Genomic DNA, 19,110 nt, shown 5'->3' on the forward strand with positions numbered 1-19,110 from the left:
ATTCTAATGATGTTTGTCTGAAGAACTTAGAGGGCTTATTAATCTTGATAAAATGAGGCTTTCTTACATTAAGAAACCTCCTTAAGATTTCCTCTGTTAGATTTTTTTTATTGGTCATGAGTTTTTTGTTTAATTTATGTTATCTCCATTATATGTTTTCTGAATGTTCTCAACGGAGGGATTGGTGGATTTGTAATTTATTTGATTCTAAGAATAGTAATAATTTTTCATTTGATATATGAATATGTGATTATTTTCAGTGCAAGGTGTTTTTGTTTCAGTCTTTCAAGTTTTTCCTTGAATCCTGAACTCTTTAATTGGAATCTTGTCCTGACCATTAGACTTATTTGTTGCCATCTTTGTGTAGATAGATTAGTAGCCCAAATATTTATTTTACCATTAGCTTTTGTTTATAGGTTATGGGTGTCGTGTTGCCTCGTGTTGTGCTCGCTTGTTGATAGCTGTTGCACAATGCTTCTTTATGACCTTTAAAATATTCATTTTTTCTCTGGCTCTTTATGGTTCTTTTAATTATATAATACATCTCTCATAATTTTGAGGGATTATATCTAACACTTTTACTGATTTTGCTATCTTTATTTATTGGCAGATGTGTTTTATCTTTTTTATGATTGTTTAGTGTGTTTTCATTGCGCTTTCTTTAATATGTCTTCTTCAGGATATCGACTGATTCTATGTATCTCTTTTTTGTCTTATTTGTATCACTTTTATATTTACTTTGAGAATTGCACTATTATTTTCACTTTGTTATGTATGTCTGACTCTATTCTTTCGACTAGTGGGGATACTTTTGGCTTGGTTTTCCCCAGATTTTCTATGTCGGTCCTCTTCTAAGACATGAATATTTCCTTTATTTCAATATATGGATTCTACTTGGCAACGACTTCTCTCCCTCTACCTGAAGATTGAAGAATACTTGCATTTCTATTTTATAAGATCAATTTGCCCCCACTTTTTTGCCCTTAACTATTCTTTATTTATTTGGGCTGATTTTGTTCACCGTGCTTTTTGGTCTTTCTTAGAATTAGCTCAATGTATTGTTTTTAGCTTCTTAAGGTGGTGTGTCCATATGTGCTCTCTTTTGTGTTAAATGGGGACTTCCAATTTTCCCTTATAGTTTCTTTTCGTATTAATCAAAATCTAATTTCACTAAAAAATATTTTTTAATCATTTTGTTTACCTCAAGTAGGTTTGTAAATGAACCAAAGCACTTGATAATTAACTCACCTCGATTAGTACTCGATCATGTTTGTTCAAATTAATAGATTAGTTGTATTTTGAGTTTAAATGGGGACTTCCAATTTTCCCTTATAGTTTCTTTTCGTATTAATCAAAATCTAATTTCACTAAAAAATATTTTTTAATCATTTTGTTTACCTCAAGTAGGTTTGTAAATGAACCAAAGCACTTGATAATTAACTCACCTCGATTAGTACTCGATCATGTTTGTTCAAATTAATAGATTAACAAATTTAAATATTTTTTTAAACTCTAAGGTTAAATGAATCAAATTTAAACATATTGCAACTTATTTGTTAATATACAAAAATAAACTCTTTGGGTGTTTAACAGATAACTTGTTAAAATCTCTATATTTATGTGAATTATTATTTAAATAAGTTTTGATTATCAAGAGTTTGTTTAATAATGTATTTAATTATAGTATATTATTATTTAATATCAAGGCATATAAATTTAATGTATTTTTTAATCCTTTTATTTTAATAAACTTAATTGTTATTACTTATTTATGTTTTTTGACCACAAGAAAGCATAAGTACATTTTTATTTATTTAATATACATTAGTTAGGCGCTAATTTAAAGTTTATTCAATTATTTATTTATTTAAATTTATAAAATCATTTGTTAGTAACTATAGATATAAATCAAACACTCATCTAATTTTTTAGTTTATTACTAACTTTATATGATAAATCAAATGCATATTAAATTTTTATTTTTATATAAAAAATGTGTAATCATTTGATTTTTATTATAAAATAGCAAAGTACGAATTAGGTATAAGCATTAAGAAATTTAAGCAACAAACGACGTACATTGAATCATGTTTTGTCCATGCGATCACGCTCAAGAAATAGAACTTAAAGGTTGATAGAGAAAAAAATCAAGGGGCAACAAAGCGAGATTTAGTAATTGTTTAGAGAGCTTTTTCTCATTCCCCAAGGAAAAATAGGAGATGTCCCGTTTTACATTTAATTCCTTCTTATGTAAGAGTATTTTTATATAAAATAAGTATAGGCTATGATTACATCCATATTTCTAGGGGTTTATAGTTGTTTGTTTAGTCACAACATTGCTTAAGTTTTTTTTTTTTTTTTTTTTGGGTTTTTCTCCCTAAGTATAGATTTGAGGGCGAAAGAGAAACATGTCTCAAGGTTGGACTTCTATTTATCATCATCAGCTCATTCTCATTTTATAACTTTCATTCGGCTCTTCACATTCATTACACTCAGCACATATTCAACTATCTCTATCTAACTGATGCAAGATTGGACAGATGTCGTTGGGCTGGATTGTTTTTTTATTATTATTATTGATTTTATTTTATCTTTGTTTGCTCGGACTTTATCTTATATCTCTATCTAACTGATGCAAGATTGGATCGATGTCGCTGGGCTGGATTGTTTTATTATTATTATTATTTATTTTATTTTATCTTTGTTTGCTCGGACTTTATCTTCTGGTAGTCCTGGGCCGAGTCCTCTAGCAAACATGGGTTGGGAAAAAGACCCGTTAGGTTGATCCATGCTTATGCTAGATTAACTAATGACTTTTAATAGTACAACACATATCTAAATATACGATACTAGAATTCTATATAATGATATTATAATTTTCATTTATAGAATTCAAACCAATTACTATTATTATTATTATTATTATTATTTTCTAAAAATTTTTTAAAACATTTTAAAAATATCAAGTTTTCATTTACAAACAATTTTAAATTTTTTTAAAGGTTTTTTTTTTTATCTCATGTTATTGGGTAAGATTATTGTTCCATGAGAGTAGGTTTGACTACTTAAGCGGTCTGTCACGGACAAATAGTCTCACATCAGCTAGGTGTAAGGCCGAAAAACAGTATTTAAGTCCTGGGCTGCTCATCTCTCTTAAGGGCTCTTTTGGGATGTGACAAGTGATATCAAAACATATTACTGTCTGTCAGGTGTCTGGACTCTCCATGATCCAGTGAGACCCTCGGTGGAACCGATCAGTACGATCAATAATGTGGGCGTCATGTGATTTGATAGAATGTCACGGATACTTAGCCACGGGCTGGGTCGCATAAGATACTGATCGTCTGTTAGGTGTCTGGACTCTCCATGATCCAGTGAGATCCTCGATGGAACCGATCAGTAATGTGGGCGTCATGTGATTTGATAAAGTAGAATGTCACGGATAAATAGTCCACATTGGCCGGCATACTTAGCCACGGGCTGGGTCGCATAAGATACTGAAGCGGCTCATGCAAAAATCAAGCGTGGAACGAATAGATCGACCTATCTTCTTCTTCGTCCACATTTTTTTCAGCTATACGCTTGCTGCCGAAGATGACGTCGACGAGCTCTTGGTCGCGGGCTCTGACGCAGATCTCGCCTTACACATTTGCGTCGATTGGTATTGCGATATCCATCGGCGTTTCAGTGCTTGGTGCTGCTTGGTAACCGTTTTTGCTGTCGTGTCGTTTCCCCTGAGTTCTGCTGCCTTTCCTAGGGCAATTTGCGACGGTAATAATGCTGCTTTCTTCTTCTTTATTAACTATTTCAGGGGAATTTACATCACTGGAAGCAGTTTGATTGGTGCTGCTATTAAGGCTCCGAGAATTACCTCTAAGAATCTTATTAGGTATGTGACGTGTCTCATATGCCTAATTATTTTCTATCAGGCATGTTAAATTGTTGATTGTTTGGCTGATGGAAATCGAGTTCTGCCTTATGGTGAGGATGGCGGTTGGAGCTGTAAATTCTTAGTTATAATTGGATTATACTACCAATTATATCAAATTTGCACTTGTGCATGAACCTTGGCTTGTGGTACCCTGGATTGCTATAAAATATTTAGTGCCTGCATGGTTATCTGATATTTTTAGTAAATTTCAATGTTATTAGTATGGTTAATTATCTGATTTGGTGTTGTCCTTAGATTAAGACAGTCTAGATTGCAGCTTTAACTGTTATTGTTGCATCTTTCTGTTGGTCAAAGTGGCAAAGATTCAGATTGTGTTGATTTGAACTACATATGAAAGTAAAAGTGCAGTAATTCTACACCATTGATTAGGATCAAGATTTAAAATTGCACAATTAGGTATTTAGGATTTTCTTTTTGCGAGATGAGTGACGCATAAGGCATTTTGAGTTGTGTGCCTCTAAATTTAATTATTAAATTAATGAAAATTTTGAATTACTGAGTAACATACTAATATCAATTTAAAATGTCGAAGTAAGATCATAAAAAGTAAAGTAGGAAAAAAAATGTCACACTATTTCAAACATTACATAATAAGTTTCTCTCAATCCCAACTCACCATAAAGTGGTTCATAATCTTTATTTATGTATTTAAATGACTCATACTCTCATTGTTTAGAGGGTTTTCACTAGAATCGTCATTATAGTTAATTATTTTTTCATATTTCTCATCATTTGTTGCATCAGCATTCTTTGAAATTTTATCATCTTCACTTTCAAACATCTTTTTCTTTCTTAGTCATTAAAAATTAATACTAATATTACTTAATTTCAGAATAATTACGATATTGTTAATTTCAAATTTTACAACATTAATTTTTGTAGTAATCTTTTTTATTTCTTTCTTGTTGTCATGTGCTAATCTTATTTTTCCCTCCATCATAAATATCAATATTGAGATTCTCCTCTCATAAATATGATGTTGTAACTTTGTTTTTGTCTACCCACAAATCGTTCGTCTTCTAATGGAATTGAAGTACTTAGGAATGGTACTCAAATGTTTTTTTCTCGTGGTATAAACTTAATAATTATTTGTCAAGCATATAAGGTACAAAAAATTGATTGCAAATATTAATAGTCTAGGTGTGCTATCTCCAAATTTGACTCACCACTAAACTAATTTTAAGAAAAGTAATGAGCCTCATTTGTAAATTATATCTAGCTTGATTGGTCATTGTTAAACGTTAGTGCCAATATACTCTTTACCAGGCAAATGCTGTGCCATAGTATCTTTGAATTGTTGTAATCTAAGGAATCCTTTTTGTTTTTTAAAGCTATAAGTTAAAGATCAGTCTTCCTCTAATAAATCTTTTTTTTTGTTTTTTATTTCTTTGAAAGCTATAGGTTAAAAGATAGTCATCCTCATCTTTGTCATGCTGGCTATCATTATATTCATACAATGGTTAAATTTGGTCTCTATATTGATGGAGTTTTTTGCATCAAATTGAGATTGATGGCTCATATAATATTGAATCATTGATACAATTGAAACTCTTTTTTCTCATCTATATTTATTTAAATTTTCTTGTACATGCAATCGTCTCCAACAATTTTGCTATCCACTTATTTTGCTCATCCAATGTGTTAGAAATGAAACCCATAGGTAGTTTTTTCTTCGTACCAATCATTAAAACAAAAAAAAAATCTAAGGGCTTTTCATTTATCTTATCATAAATTTGAGGCTTATAAGTTATTTTGAGATATTTGACGTACAAATTTAATGACCCTAACATTATCATTTTCAAATTTCACCACATCAAAATGCTTTGATATGTGTCTCACACAATTAAGGCATATGCCTCAACTGGTCCGCATGAGATGTGCGGCTCAAAGTCTTTTTCCTGCACCTCAAGCCGAGGCATGCCTTGAATTTCACAATTTTAATGCATAATTAGAATATACAACGACAACAAGCCTTTATCCCACTAAATGGGGTTGGCTACATGAATCCTTTTTCTCCATTGTTTCCAATTGAGTGTCATATTTTCATTTACTTATAATAAGTTAAAATAATTTTTTACATGCCCAAGGATTTTTTTAGTCTTCCTCTAACTTTCTTAACATAATTCAAATTTAAAACTTCTAATCTACTAACCAGATCATCAAATGGTCGATTTTTAATGTGACCAAACCATCTAAGACGATTGTATCTAATCTTGTATGCCACTGAATCTACACCAACCCTTTCACAGATACTTTCGTTTCACATTTTGTCTCCAAGTGTCAAGCCACTAGTCCACCCAAGCTTTCTCATCTCAGCAACACATATCTTAGTTTTATGCTTCTCTTTTAAAGACCAACATTTTGCTCCATATAACATTGCGGGTCCAACTACCATCTTATAAAAATTCCCTTCAAGTCTAACTGGTACTTTGCTATCACAGAATAAGCCTGATGCATTCCTCCACTTCTACCCTCCAACATGAATTCTAATAACATCCCCATCTATATCACCATCACTTAATTTTTTCGACAAAAATTTTATGATGGCTGTTGACTATCTAACTCAACCCTCCACTTTTCGCTTCTTGGGCTTAGGTCCTGACAATGACAAAATATGTGCTAGTAAATTATGTTCACATAATAATACCAAATATATTGATTGTGTTGACATTTAGATGGAAATGTAGTATTTTTAAAATTTTATATAAAATATCTATTAACAAAAATACCTTCAAGAGATATTTAATATTATAGCAACTTTAGTCTAGATCATGCCAAATTATATTTGGGCTTAATTAAGATGTAAAATTTCTATCTTTTTTAATGTATTAATTGTGATTCTTAGTGCTAAAAATTTGCTAGTAGATATACCAAGGGTAAGAATTTATTGACCATAAATTTTTTGGGGTAGCATAACAGTCTTTAGGACTGTTATGGTGGGAAATACAGTTTATGGATAATTTTGTGAGAAATTTCTTATTGAATTTATCCTATTTTATGGCAAGAATGAACATTGAAGAAGAGTTGATAACCTACCTTGCATGGTTGGGAAAAGGATGATGCCTGTTGATAAGTGCTCTCTGGCATAAATTTGAACTCTGGAAATGACTTATTTGAACAATTTTCATTGATTTTTTAACCAGTTATTATTTGCATAATAGTTTGGAAATAAAATGCTTCATGGTGCTCGTTGACTGTTTTGGACTATAGCAGTCTGCATAACATCGATTAAATCGTTGTTATGAAAATAGTGTTTTATCCTTTTCTACCTCTTAAATCATCAGTTGTTTTTAGTGATGATGGCCTTCACTGATGATATTAGAACCAGGTGAGCTTCTTAAACTTTGAGCTCTCATAATTTTTCATTTTACCTTACATTTTTCATTTTGTATTTGCACTATTAATATACACAAAGCAATATAATGCAATTTACTTTTATTTATTTTGTATTTCATTTTGTTTCTTATATTTATACCGTATTTATTTACAAAATATAATTACAATGAAATTTTGCATTTCTATTTTGTATTTCTCTCATCATTTCATGTTTTCATTCATATTTCTATGTTTCTTTGTGTCAAAAGTATCTTTTACTTTTATATTTCATTTACAATATTAGAGTATATCAACCAAAGGCAAAGTTTTGGCACTTAAAGTTTTTTAAAATAGGTTAGGTAACAAGGAAGCAGAATTTGAAATATATAAAATTTCTGAGGGACAACAAATATGATCTTGGGGTTTCTGTTATGTTGGGTATGCTAAAAATGAATGAATTTGGGTCATAGTTGATGATAAATATATTAATAAAACATGGGAATTTTTTTTTTCTGGAAGATTTAAATATAAGCCTCAAAGAATATATGTTTACAAGAAGAGCAATTGTGTAGTTTCTTAAAGGTATCTTAAACTAAAGATTTCTAAGAAAATTCATAGAGGAAATTTCATAGTCTGAGGTCATATATATTTGCAAAGGTTTTGGGAGTTTGTGAGATATTATAATCGTTTGATTTCAGATATCTTTACTGAAACCGGAAACTACGTGTAAGTTATTGGAGAATGTACACTTTTAGAACTAGGGATCTGCAAGATTGTAGTAAGTATAGGGAAATCAATCTTATCTGTCATTAAATTGAAGTTACATTTGAGTTTTATGAAACATTAGCTTAGGAAAGTTATTTAGTTGTTGGAGAATCAAATTCTTTATGCACCAATTAAATGATATATGCACAAGCAGAGAACATTGGCAATAGCCTCATATTATGTGCCTGAATATGAAAAGGTTATTTTGCCGAGTAAATTGGTGGGTACTTAAGGGACTGCATTTTGAAGGTATGTTGAGTTTATATTATTGAAGTGTTTTATAATTGATTAGAGAATAATAGTTGCAAGAAAACCATTGAAGTTTCTTATCACAATAGCTTATTTTGCCGTGTATCAACATTTTGTTTGTATTTGTGCTGTGTTAGTTTTTGAAATGCTTGAAAATTGCATGCAAATTGTGGTCACATGATGTATAATTTTGTTAGATGTGAAATTGATATATCAATCAATAATTTTATATTATTGGAATGCCAAGTGATACCTTAGTGTAATATGTTTAATTCTCTTGGATCTATCAAACAAGAAAGTTTGATGCATATGGTGTCACAACTTATAGGATTAAAACTTTGTTGACTAAAATGAAGAAGTGCTTTAGAAGTATTTTTAGATAAGATGATGCCGGTGAGACTTAAATTGGAGTTTATAAAACTAAAATTAAATTGAGTGTCTTATTTGAATTTGAGTGTAAGATGGACGGTGATAAAACCCAAAAGGATAGCGTGAGATGTTTTTTTTTTGGTCGAATTTATGGTGGGACTAACACATATTGAATATAAAAATTTGAGAAATAGCCTAGGCAGTTCAAGCACATGTAATAGATGACAAGGTATATTAGCAAGGCAAGCAAGAAGATAGAATCAACGTGAAAGGACTAAGGAAAGAAAAGGGCCATATCAAATGTAACTTGGTTGAAAATTTGGAACAAAATGATTTATGTAAATTTGAGTTAACATATCATGTATGTAGCACTTAATAGGAATGAAAAAAAAAAAGAAGATGGTATTCATAAAACCTATACCAAATAGTTGGGATAAAGTTATTGATGATGAGAATTCATGTGAATAAGATGATAATTGTGTACATAGGTTCAATTGTTGGCAATATTTATTGGACTGTTTTGCTGTTATTTGATTTTCTATTTTTGGTTTAAGCATATGATGATGCAACTGCGGTGGTGTTAAATTGATGGATTTGGACATCAACAAGTTGTATGCGGTGATATCTTAATATAAAACAAAAAAATTATGTGATTGTTGTCCTTTAGTTATAAATGAAGATTAAGGCTCAATTTGGGTTGCCAACTCTCATTTGCCTTCCAGAATTGAAATGTTTTTTTTTTCCTGAAGGGATATGCTTTTAAAAGCTTAAATTACAAAGGGTGTTTTGCTTGATGCTAACTAATTATGATTTAGCATGGTTAATGATGCGCCTTTGCCTTACAAAGGATTGTCATGATTCATTATCATTACATCAAATGGTTGGGAGCTTGGCGTCCTCTCCATTGATATTATTATTTTCTACTGCTTATTTTCCATATCAATAAAGAGGATTTGACAAAAATGGTTACAATATCTTTTTGAATCATGCTGTGTATTTGTTGTTGTTGATTGTTCTCCTTATCTAAGTTGGTTGCTTAAACATTTATTGTCTTTGTGAATTAAGTTCTTGCCAATTAATGTTTACTAATAAATTGATGGATATTAAGATCCAAAAGTGTTGGGAATAGATGTAGTTTTTTCTCACACTTTCATTGATTAAATTCCCGGTAGATCTCTAGTAATCATATTGCATGGAGAAAGTTAATCTTCTTGGTTCTATTTTAGCTAAACCACGTCCTTTACTTCTATAGACGGGTTATGTTTGTAAAACACAAAAATGAGACTATGGACATGAACTCTAGGGCGTGGATGAACTTTGACTATGGAAAGCACACTTGAGGTTGCCGAGGATTGAATAGGTACATGAGCTAGTGCGTCTAAGCCTTTAAAAGCCTTGTTGGGCCTACATAAGATTTTTATAACCTGAGGAGGCTTGCCTTGATGGGATAAGGGTTGTCCTTTAAAACAGTTTGACGTTAAACACGTCTAAAAACCCACCATCATTGTTCCTTGGCGCGGCTATTCACCTCACTGTCATCCTACTACTTCCTCTCTTAAGCCCTAGCTAGTTGTCTGCATGGTCCAAATGGAGGCCAAATAGTTTTTTATAGCTATCCGTGAGTTCTAATTGCCACGAAGTATTGCATGATGATTGCGAGTGAGGACTTGTTGGCTGTAATTGAACTTAGCGAGTTCTTGTAAGATGTTGACAACATTTTTGCATCAAGCTATGTGGGTCTCCATGGGCTTTTATGCTTTTTGACTGTGCTTTCAAACAGTTGACCAGGCCTATATTTATGAGGTTTAATTAGTTGAGCTTGGCATGCTGACAGAGTAATAAATAATGCAATATCTTTAAATTAAGGATATAGCATATACTTAATGGAGCAGATTCTATGCCTGGAGCAGATTCTACTGCCTGAAACATGATAAATTTAGTTGGAGATACTACAAAAACATGTGGTTCTGATGGGAAATAGATGCAATCAAATAATTTTCGTATAAAATAGAACCAAAATTTTTTTAATTTATGTAATATAGCATTTTAGAAATAAAACTTAGTCGATAAAGGTAGAGGTACATGTAGTGAGAAAGAAAGAATCAGATTGAAGGAGACTTGAATAAAGTGATGCAATGATCAGACCTTAAAAAAATGGCTAAAAGCTAAAAAAGTTGTTGATATGATCTGACATAGAAATTAAGCATAGAAATTAACACGATTTTTCGAAAAATTTAGGGCAAACCAATATTTTCCTTTAATAACATCAAATCAAAACAATACGAAAGATAAAGACGATCTTTCCCAAATCCTACAATTCGAGAGGTAGGAATTTTTTTCCAAAGTCTAAACCTAAGAATCCAAGACACAAATCTCATACATAACACTAACCCTAAGCTATTAAGCATTATTTATATCCAACAATAATAATAATAAAAGGTCAATTTGCCCTTATGCTAATAAAAGACACAATTTTTCTTAAGTTGGTGCCCTAAAAAAAAACACCATGTTCTCAACGTGGAAAAAAAGTGAGGGAGTTCCTCCGCCACAGCCGTTTATGTTTTTTTATCTCATGCCTCCTCGTCATACTCTGTGAGATCCTGCAATGTTTGATCCTTGTAACGGTGTCCAAGGGATAACTTAGCATCACACAGAAAACATAACCACTTGGATCGCTTCTCTTAAATCTGTCTCTATATGGCGTTTGAAGTTGAACCCTAGCCGGGCCCTTATAGTCTTCTCCTTCGGCACCTCCCTTTGAAATGAATGTGTCCTTAGTGTCATGGTCGCTGATGTACTGTTGTAGAATTCTCCCATAGTGTTGCTTTTGTTGGCCTTTATCTGGTTCTTGTCCTTTACCATCTTGGCTAGCTCCATTGTCTCCTTCAATCCCTATGGTCTTAATAGTTAGAGTGGCACCTGTATGTCGGGTTTTAGGCCCTTTATGAAATTCCCTTCCAATATTTCTTCAGAATCCTTCAAGCCATCCTCACAATAACTCGAATCTCTCTCTATATTCCATGACAGTCCCATCCTTAGTAAAGTCATAGATATGTTCGTGTAGGTCTTCTTTCTGAATGGCCTGAAAATATTCCAACAAGCAATCCTTAAATTCCTCCCACGATCGGATCCAATATCTAGCCTCCCTCCACTGAAACTATGCCAGGGTTTTCCCCTTCAAATATAACCCCCTGCCGTCATGAGCTTCTCCTACTCATTTAGTTCATTCACTGTGAAATATCGCTCAACTCAATACACCCACTCATTTGCATCTCCCCTTTCAAAAATAGGCATCTTCAACTTCTTAATTCTAGCTTCCCCACGCCAACTTCTTCTCCATCTGGTGTTTCTCCTTATGTATCAAGGGTAAAACTTTCATTTGATCATAGCGATAACCCAAACCAGCTTTTCTCTTTCCTTTTTATACTCCTCCATACCTTGCATGACCCATTTCGATGTTTCAGAGTCCTTTGGGGGAGTTCTTGATGGTGGATGCTTTCCTCCTTATGATCCTCATGTTCAATCTCTTTTTTTTCTTTGATCTGTCCACAAAATTTTTTATCAACCCTTGGTTAGGGTTTGCAAACTGAGCCGCCAGTGGAGTTTTGGATTTTGCTTCTCAATAAGCTTCCTTATCATCTCCTCCAAACTCTCAAACTGGTTTTCCATGGAAGAAAAGCTATTGTTTATAGAGGAAAACCTTCTTTCTCTAGTGGAGGACCTTTTCTCGATCCCGAATTTACGTTGGCTCACATCTATCTCTAATTTCTTTCTAAAATCATCTATTTTATTTACTGTCATCATTCCCCAACAACTTTTTTTATCACAAAAGACGGAAACACGTGTATGTTGAAATGTCGTCGATAGTTTTGATTTGATTGCATGCTGGAAAACATGAGAAAGATGAGTTTTGGGTCTTTGTATGCCGCGTAAGATGGAAGTCTCGAGGCTCTGTATGTCACTTCGTTGCCTTCTTAGCAAGGTTTAATTGTGATTATATCGCAAAAGGAAGTTTTGGGTCTTAGTAAGCCATGATCCCGTTGTTGCCTTCTCCTCTAGTTGATGGAGGCGAAATATAGGGGATTTGGGTCTCTGTTGTGATTCTTTGTTGCTTCCCAAGCTCAATCGTGACTTTGCCGCACAGACGAATGTGGGAGGAGGAGAAAGATGAGAGATTCGGATCCTAGCTTCAAGTCCGATCAAGAGGTTGGACGCACAATTATTTTTAGGTCAAGATTCTTCTTCCTGGATCGTAATGTTCTAATATCACTTTGATATGATGTGACACGTGAATCGGCCAAGTTTTCACAGAAATTACAGCAAATTAATATTTTTCTTCAATAACATCAAATCAAAACAATCCAACACTAACAACTCCCACGAACACATAAGATAAGCACCTACAATTGAGAGGCAGGTGATCTCTCCCAATTCTTACAATTCGGAAGGTAGGAAATCTCTCCCGAACCCTAACCCTAACCCCAAATCTCCAAACACAATTTCATGCATAACCCTAACCTTGAGCTATTAAGCCCTATTTATTCCCAACGATAGTAATAATAGTAGACCAATTGCCCTTAGACTGATAAAAGATAAAATTGCCCTTAGGCTGGTGCGTAACATGGGTGGGCAGAGTGTGATTGAGATGATTATAGCTTGGAATACTAATTATACTAGAAATAGAGAAGAAAATATAGAGATATTGATAGGGAGGATGAAATTGAGAGAATATATAGTTTAGTAAGAAGGATACGAAAGAGAAAACATAAATGTGAGGAGGCTGGAGATTAAAAAAGTAACAAATGGGTGCACGTAGACGCATTCCATGGCAATGGTGATGATTGTAAAATATAGGAGTAAAAAGGTTGAATTGTGTAATGGTTGGCGAGATAAAAATTATGGAAAACCTTTGAAATTATATTGATGTAAAGATAATGATTTATGGACAATGAAGCACGTATTTAAAGATAGTAATCTTTGAAATTGCAAGATCCAATGGTTGCAATTGTGGAAAAGAATTCAGCTACAATTTGAACAGTGGGTTTATAGGGCATGGTTTGAACTCACAGAGAATCATACTCTCAGCAGTCATGTGATTAGAAGCGCCTGAGTTGATAGTCTGGGATATGGCTATTTTGGATTTAACCATGAGAACGTTTTCTTTTTCGGCTGTAGTAGATGTTCACGATAGATGCATTCATTTAAACGGTTTGTTGAAATTTTGGTGGTTGCTAAAACAATCTTTGAAGGAATTTAAATTTATTTTTGTTGAATGGACGTGGGACAGATGACATTGGAGTCTTAGTGGTGACAAACTGACAATGTTTCCATCAATTTCATGATTTTGTGCTATCTTTTATTTGCACCGAGGAGATTATTCCTATATCGTTCAGTACTTTTCACGTGTGTTTGTCTTGTGACAATATTACACAAAGGTTTGTTTCTATTTCTTGTGCCTATCACCTCTATAATTGAATTGGGTTACATAGGTCGTAACGGCAAGTTTTTAGAGTGTTAGTTTGGGCTCCTCCAACATTATTTCTCTTTTGCTTTCTTTTCTTTCTTTTTAAACCTCAGGGAAGACTTCTTGAACGCTAGGAATAGGCTTCTTGCTTAATATTTTCTCATGAGCATCATCTAAATTTTAATTTAGAATTTGCCCACATTCTGTTTATGCTATCTTTTATTATTGATTATCTTCCCACATTCTGTTTATGCTATCTTTTGGGCGTCGTTGTTCTATTTTATTGAAGATGTTATCACCTCACCAACGATGAGTTAAGAAGGTTTTAAGTTTATCTTGATTGAGTCATTATCTTGATATAGTTCATGAATAATGTTCTGAAACTCGAATGTGGCTTAGAGATTTTTAACAATTGAGTTGGTTTTTTTGGTGCATCTAAAATTATTTTGGTAGTTTTGTAGTGAATATACATTTCTCCAATTTTATTGGTCTTGACATTTGCTTGCCATGACGACAGCGTACTAATTCTGACTTTCCATGTCTGGAATTTGGGGTCTTTTTCATTTGATGAGTGAGCTGCTTTTGTAAGATAATATTCCTTGCTTTTGACACAAACAAGCAAACAAGCAAACATTATTCATTGAGATTTTTAGATGAAGTTTTACTCATTAAGCTTGTCGCTGATTATGAGAGCATACGTTTTTGATGACTTGGTGCTACTGATTCGGATAGCTGGACCAAGGCTAGATGACACCTTGGAGCCTCTTTTGCATCCAACCATGAGGGAAGGCACTTTTTGGATGGGAAGAAAATCACATGGAAGAACCAAGGAAATTGCCTTTTAGAAATATATGGAAGATTTTATTGATTCAATCCTACAAAAAATATACTGCAAGCTAGTATAAGTGGAAGGGAGGATCTACGATTCTCTCATGGATAATAAAAAAACTTCCCTAAATTAGAAAAGGAATAGTAAGCCATGATCTAAATGTTTGAGACGTGTGGGCAAACAGATGATGCTAAATAACAAGCAGGAAGATCTCTGGACTCCTCTGGATTCTCTACTATCTGGGACATCAGCAGCATCTTATAAATAATTTAACAAAAATATAGTTTAATCACCTCAATAACAACAAAATGATTAACAAAATGCCTTTAGATGATCAAATTAAGAAATGCTGATTCGATACTTCAGATCGAGAGCAATTTTCCCCATCCAACCTTCATCAAGGCTCATGATCCCAAGAAATAACTCAAATAAAAAATACAGAGTTTAATAAAGAAAGGCTTACAAATTGATTTCGTCAAATGAAAAATAACTTCAGGAAACCTCCAGCTATTCAAAACAACATAGAAGGGAAGAGAACGATGCATAAAGAAAACAAATGAGAACATTTGGAGCAGGAATTTGTGAGAACTTAATTGTAAAAAGGGAGCATAGGGAAGCAGGGAAAGAAAGTTTCAAGTGAAAGAAATTGAGGCCATACCTGTCAAATGCTGCAATGCTGTGAAAACTGGTTTCCCTGTAATCCATATTCTTCCAGCTGCCCATGCCACCAAAGTTCCGCTCATTGCCTGAACCGTGAATTTCCTTTTGAGCACCATGCCATTAAGCAGCAGGCAACCCTCGTATTTTGCTATGTATTTCTGTGAAAGTTAACTGCTGGACGTCTACTATTTTTTTTCAACTGTGATGAAACTTCTAGCTATGGGAATCACTGTTTTGAAATTAGACGAATAAAAAATGCTTTGGAATTAATGTTAAGGGGAAGTGACAAAGAAGTGAAAAAACATCTGCCCGTGCAGCAGCTATAACTCTCCTATATCACTGAGATTTGATTTTTTCTGTGACCAGGTCTCAATGGAAGATGAATTGGAGGGAATTATTCATTGTTCTGCCACAATTTGAAAGTTAGGGAAAGAACTAATTGGTTAGAACGTCAGTTTTTCTTAGTTTGAATGCTACCTCAAGTAATGGGCAGCTCAAATGAGTAAACATTGCATAGTAGTTCAGTTTTATTCAGTGCTAAAACTGATGTTTGACTTGGTCTTTATTGAATGGCAAGTCATACCATTTATACCATGAACCTCGAGTTGATCAAATACTAGTTTTTACACGAGGAAAATTTAATACTAGTTATGACTTTACATAGAGGCAATGAGTTATGTACTAAGCTTGTAAAGTTTAAATGAATTATTAAAAGAAGCCGGCTTAGTTAATACATCAACATTAGTTATGTCCAAAAGCTGCTTTTGGTTACACAGCTTTCTTTATAAAAAAATAATTAGGTGGCTGAAGATTATTAGCATCGGGAAACTCTCAGACGTCATCCTTGCAGAAAGTTCGCAGTGTAGATTTATTTTTTATTGGTATCTTGTTTCATCCTCTATTATTAAGGGTTGCATTTATAAAATCCTTTCATTGTGATTTAGCTTTCTATTGTTTTTATTCTTTTTGTTAGAAATAGTCTATTCATTACTGGTCAACAGCCGAGAGGTAGGTAGGTAGTTCCTTTTTTCTATTTTTATTTAACTAGCTGTAGAATAATGCTAGGATCCACTGCATTGTTTGGATGAGTCATTTGCAGTCTATTAAAAATGATACTCTTTAAGATCAAATTTCCTACAAACCTCTAAAGGTAAAACGCAATTAAGCAACTAAGTTCCATGCTTTCTGGTTATAAGAACTAGTAGAAGGATGCTCTATGATATTATTAAGTGTTATGTTTGGGGCAATTTTGTGAGGCAGTAAAACGGAGATTGCAGAGATGACAACTCTTGAGGCAGACATTGCAAAACTACTTGTAACATTGATCAAGAAATTTGTGATTGCAGGAGCATGCATTATTTATACCCGAGCGCTGCCATTAAGTGCTATTATCAGACTGAAGGTGAATGGTGTTCTGACTTGACTTCAAAATTGGTTAAGAAACATGGTTGTTCGCCATTATGAGCTATATAAAATGATCATTCTTCGTTGGTCATTTTTTGTTCTCTATTACTTGATACATTTAGGTGGTTTCAAAAGAGATTGATTTTTACAAGCAGATCTTATTGACTCGATAATTGTTTGTGTTTTGCTCGTTTTTAAAGCAAGACTGGCTTGAAGAATATTTTCCAGCCAAGCATAAATATGGGCCTGCTCATTTATTTTTTGTTTTTCAAGCACTTTTTATATATAAAAAAATATACATGTTTACATTCATCCATAAATATATACAAAATAATATGTACAGGTTTATTTTAGCTATGTATTTTACTATTATAAATTATGAAGTGTTCTATATAATTATGGGCAACGTATGTTTTGAATTTTACTGTGCTTAAAAGACATACAATGAAAGTCACAATTTATTCATATTCCACTTCTTACGGCCTTAGCTCTTTCTTAAATTTGTATTTTAATTGTTTTTCTAGTGTGATCTTCTGTGAGGCTGTTGCCATATATGGTGTCATTGTTGCCATCATTTTGCAAACCAAGTTAGAAAGTGTAGCACCATCCCAAATATATGAAGCCGAGTCTCTGAGAGCTGGTTATGCCATCTTCGCTTCTGGTATCATCGTCGGCTTTGCAAATCTTGTTTGTGGGTTAGTTCTGATCCTCGACCCCTATGATATTAATAAACTAATTAAAGTGTCAAAATAGTCCCCAGACTACTTAACATGGCGCCATTTTAATCCCCGAGTCTTTCAAAGTGCCAAATTAGTCCCCATACTCTTCATATGAATTGAAATAGTCCCTAGAAAAGACTATTTTAGAACAGTCCAGGGACTAAATTGGCACTTTTATAGGCCTGCTGCAAGAAGTTAAGGGGTTTTTTTCACACTTTTTCATAATATAATTTATTTAAGTTGTCAAAATATAAATGTTTTCTTATCAAGCTTGAAAAGATGCTTGTGAAACAGGCTTTGCGTTGGAATAATTGGGAGCAGTTGTGCTCTCTCCGATGCCCAAAATTCCTCACTCTTTGTGAAGATTTTGGTGATTGAGATCTTTGGCAGCGCGCTTGGTTTGTTTGGAGTGATCGTGAGCATAATCATGTCCTCTCAGGCAACCTGGCCTGCAAAATCTGGATGATGAGCCATACCATTCATCCAAAATCAGTTGATTGTGTTTCAGCTTTTTGTGGTAAAAATACTTTGCGAGCCATGCAATTCCTCAAATCTTTCTTGTAAACATTCTCTTGTAAATAAGATATTCCTTTGGCTTTTTGTACGCATGAGGTTTCTGTCGAATTTTTCCTGTATTACTGTGTTAGTTTTAAATGTTATCAGCCATGGAAGATAGACTTTTCTGCCCGCTTATTCAAGTGCTGTGTATGTTGAGCGTTTTGTAACTTAATTTTTAGGTGAGCTTTTTGCAACTTAATTTTTAGTGAATTGGTTTGACTTATATCAATACTGCATGCTTGGTCTTCAGTTACCAATAATAGTTTATTTCGTTGAGCCATGTAAATGGACATGTTTATCCTACATGACATGTAATGAGCAATCTTTAAGGGGCTGTTTGTTTTGATGTAAAATGGCTGCAAAATAAATACAGGACTTCTAAACTTTTACTGTTTGGTAATCAATAATTTAAAAGTAAAATAGAAATATCAGGGAATTAAAAATTGTAAGACCAGTTAAAAAACTCGCACTACTCATCACCTTCGCTCGCTCGTGATTTTATGTAAAGAGGTGCTCCTTTCGTTTGTTCCCTTGCTTGCCTTCTCCTTCGTTCGCAGCTGCCTTATGGTCGTTACTTTCATTAACTTCAAATAAGTTGTGTGTTTGCTGCCTTGTGCAATCCTTCTCTGTTGTTTGTGGTGCCTCACAATTTTTCCATTCGACTCTGCCGCATTTGGTTCTCTGCCTCGCCGATAATATTTCTGGTAAATTCCTTCATTTTTAAAAGAAGAGGGATTTGCATGCTCGGCTGTCGCACCGGCCTAGCTTGCTTGAGAATCTTCTGCTAGAAAATTGTGTGCTTCCCTGTTCGATGTACAACTTGCAC

The 19,110-nt window shown here is 33.4% G+C and overlaps 1 protein-coding gene across 1 annotated transcript; it reads left to right on the top strand.

The window, feature by feature from the left end:
- Nucleotides 1-3,490: 3,490 nt before the first annotated feature.
- LOC110023112 (V-type proton ATPase subunit c''2) lies at nt 3,491-18,437 on the top strand. Its single transcript, XM_020722350.1, has 4 exons — nt 3,491-3,704; nt 3,812-3,889; nt 17,532-17,702; nt 18,021-18,437. Exons 1-4 carry the CDS (start codon nt 3,595-3,597, stop codon nt 18,190-18,192), a joined length of 531 nt encoding a protein of 176 aa, XP_020578009.1. The 5' UTR covers nt 3,491-3,594; the 3' UTR covers nt 18,193-18,437.
- The last annotated feature ends 673 nt before the right edge of the window (nt 18,438-19,110 follow it).

The sequence above is a fragment of the Phalaenopsis equestris genome, unplaced genomic scaffold, assembly GCF_001263595.1.
Source record: "Phalaenopsis equestris unplaced genomic scaffold, ASM126359v1 Scaffold000210, whole genome shotgun sequence".
Classification (NCBI taxonomy): domain Eukaryota; kingdom Viridiplantae; phylum Streptophyta; class Magnoliopsida; order Asparagales; family Orchidaceae; genus Phalaenopsis; species Phalaenopsis equestris.

Excerpts from the sequence above, each read along its gene's own strand:
- LOC110023112 (XM_020722350.1), top strand. The coding sequence starts at position 3,595 with ATGACGTCGACGAGCTCTTGGTCGCGGGCTCTGACGCAGATCTCGCCT. Across the intron at positions 3,705-3,811 it reads TCAGTGCTTGGTGCTGCTTG|GGGAATTTACATCACTGGAA; the intron begins GTAACCGTTTTT and ends TAACTATTTCAG. Across the intron at positions 3,890-17,531 it reads ACCTCTAAGAATCTTATTAG|TGTGATCTTCTGTGAGGCTG; the intron begins GTATGTGACGTG and ends TTGTTTTTCTAG.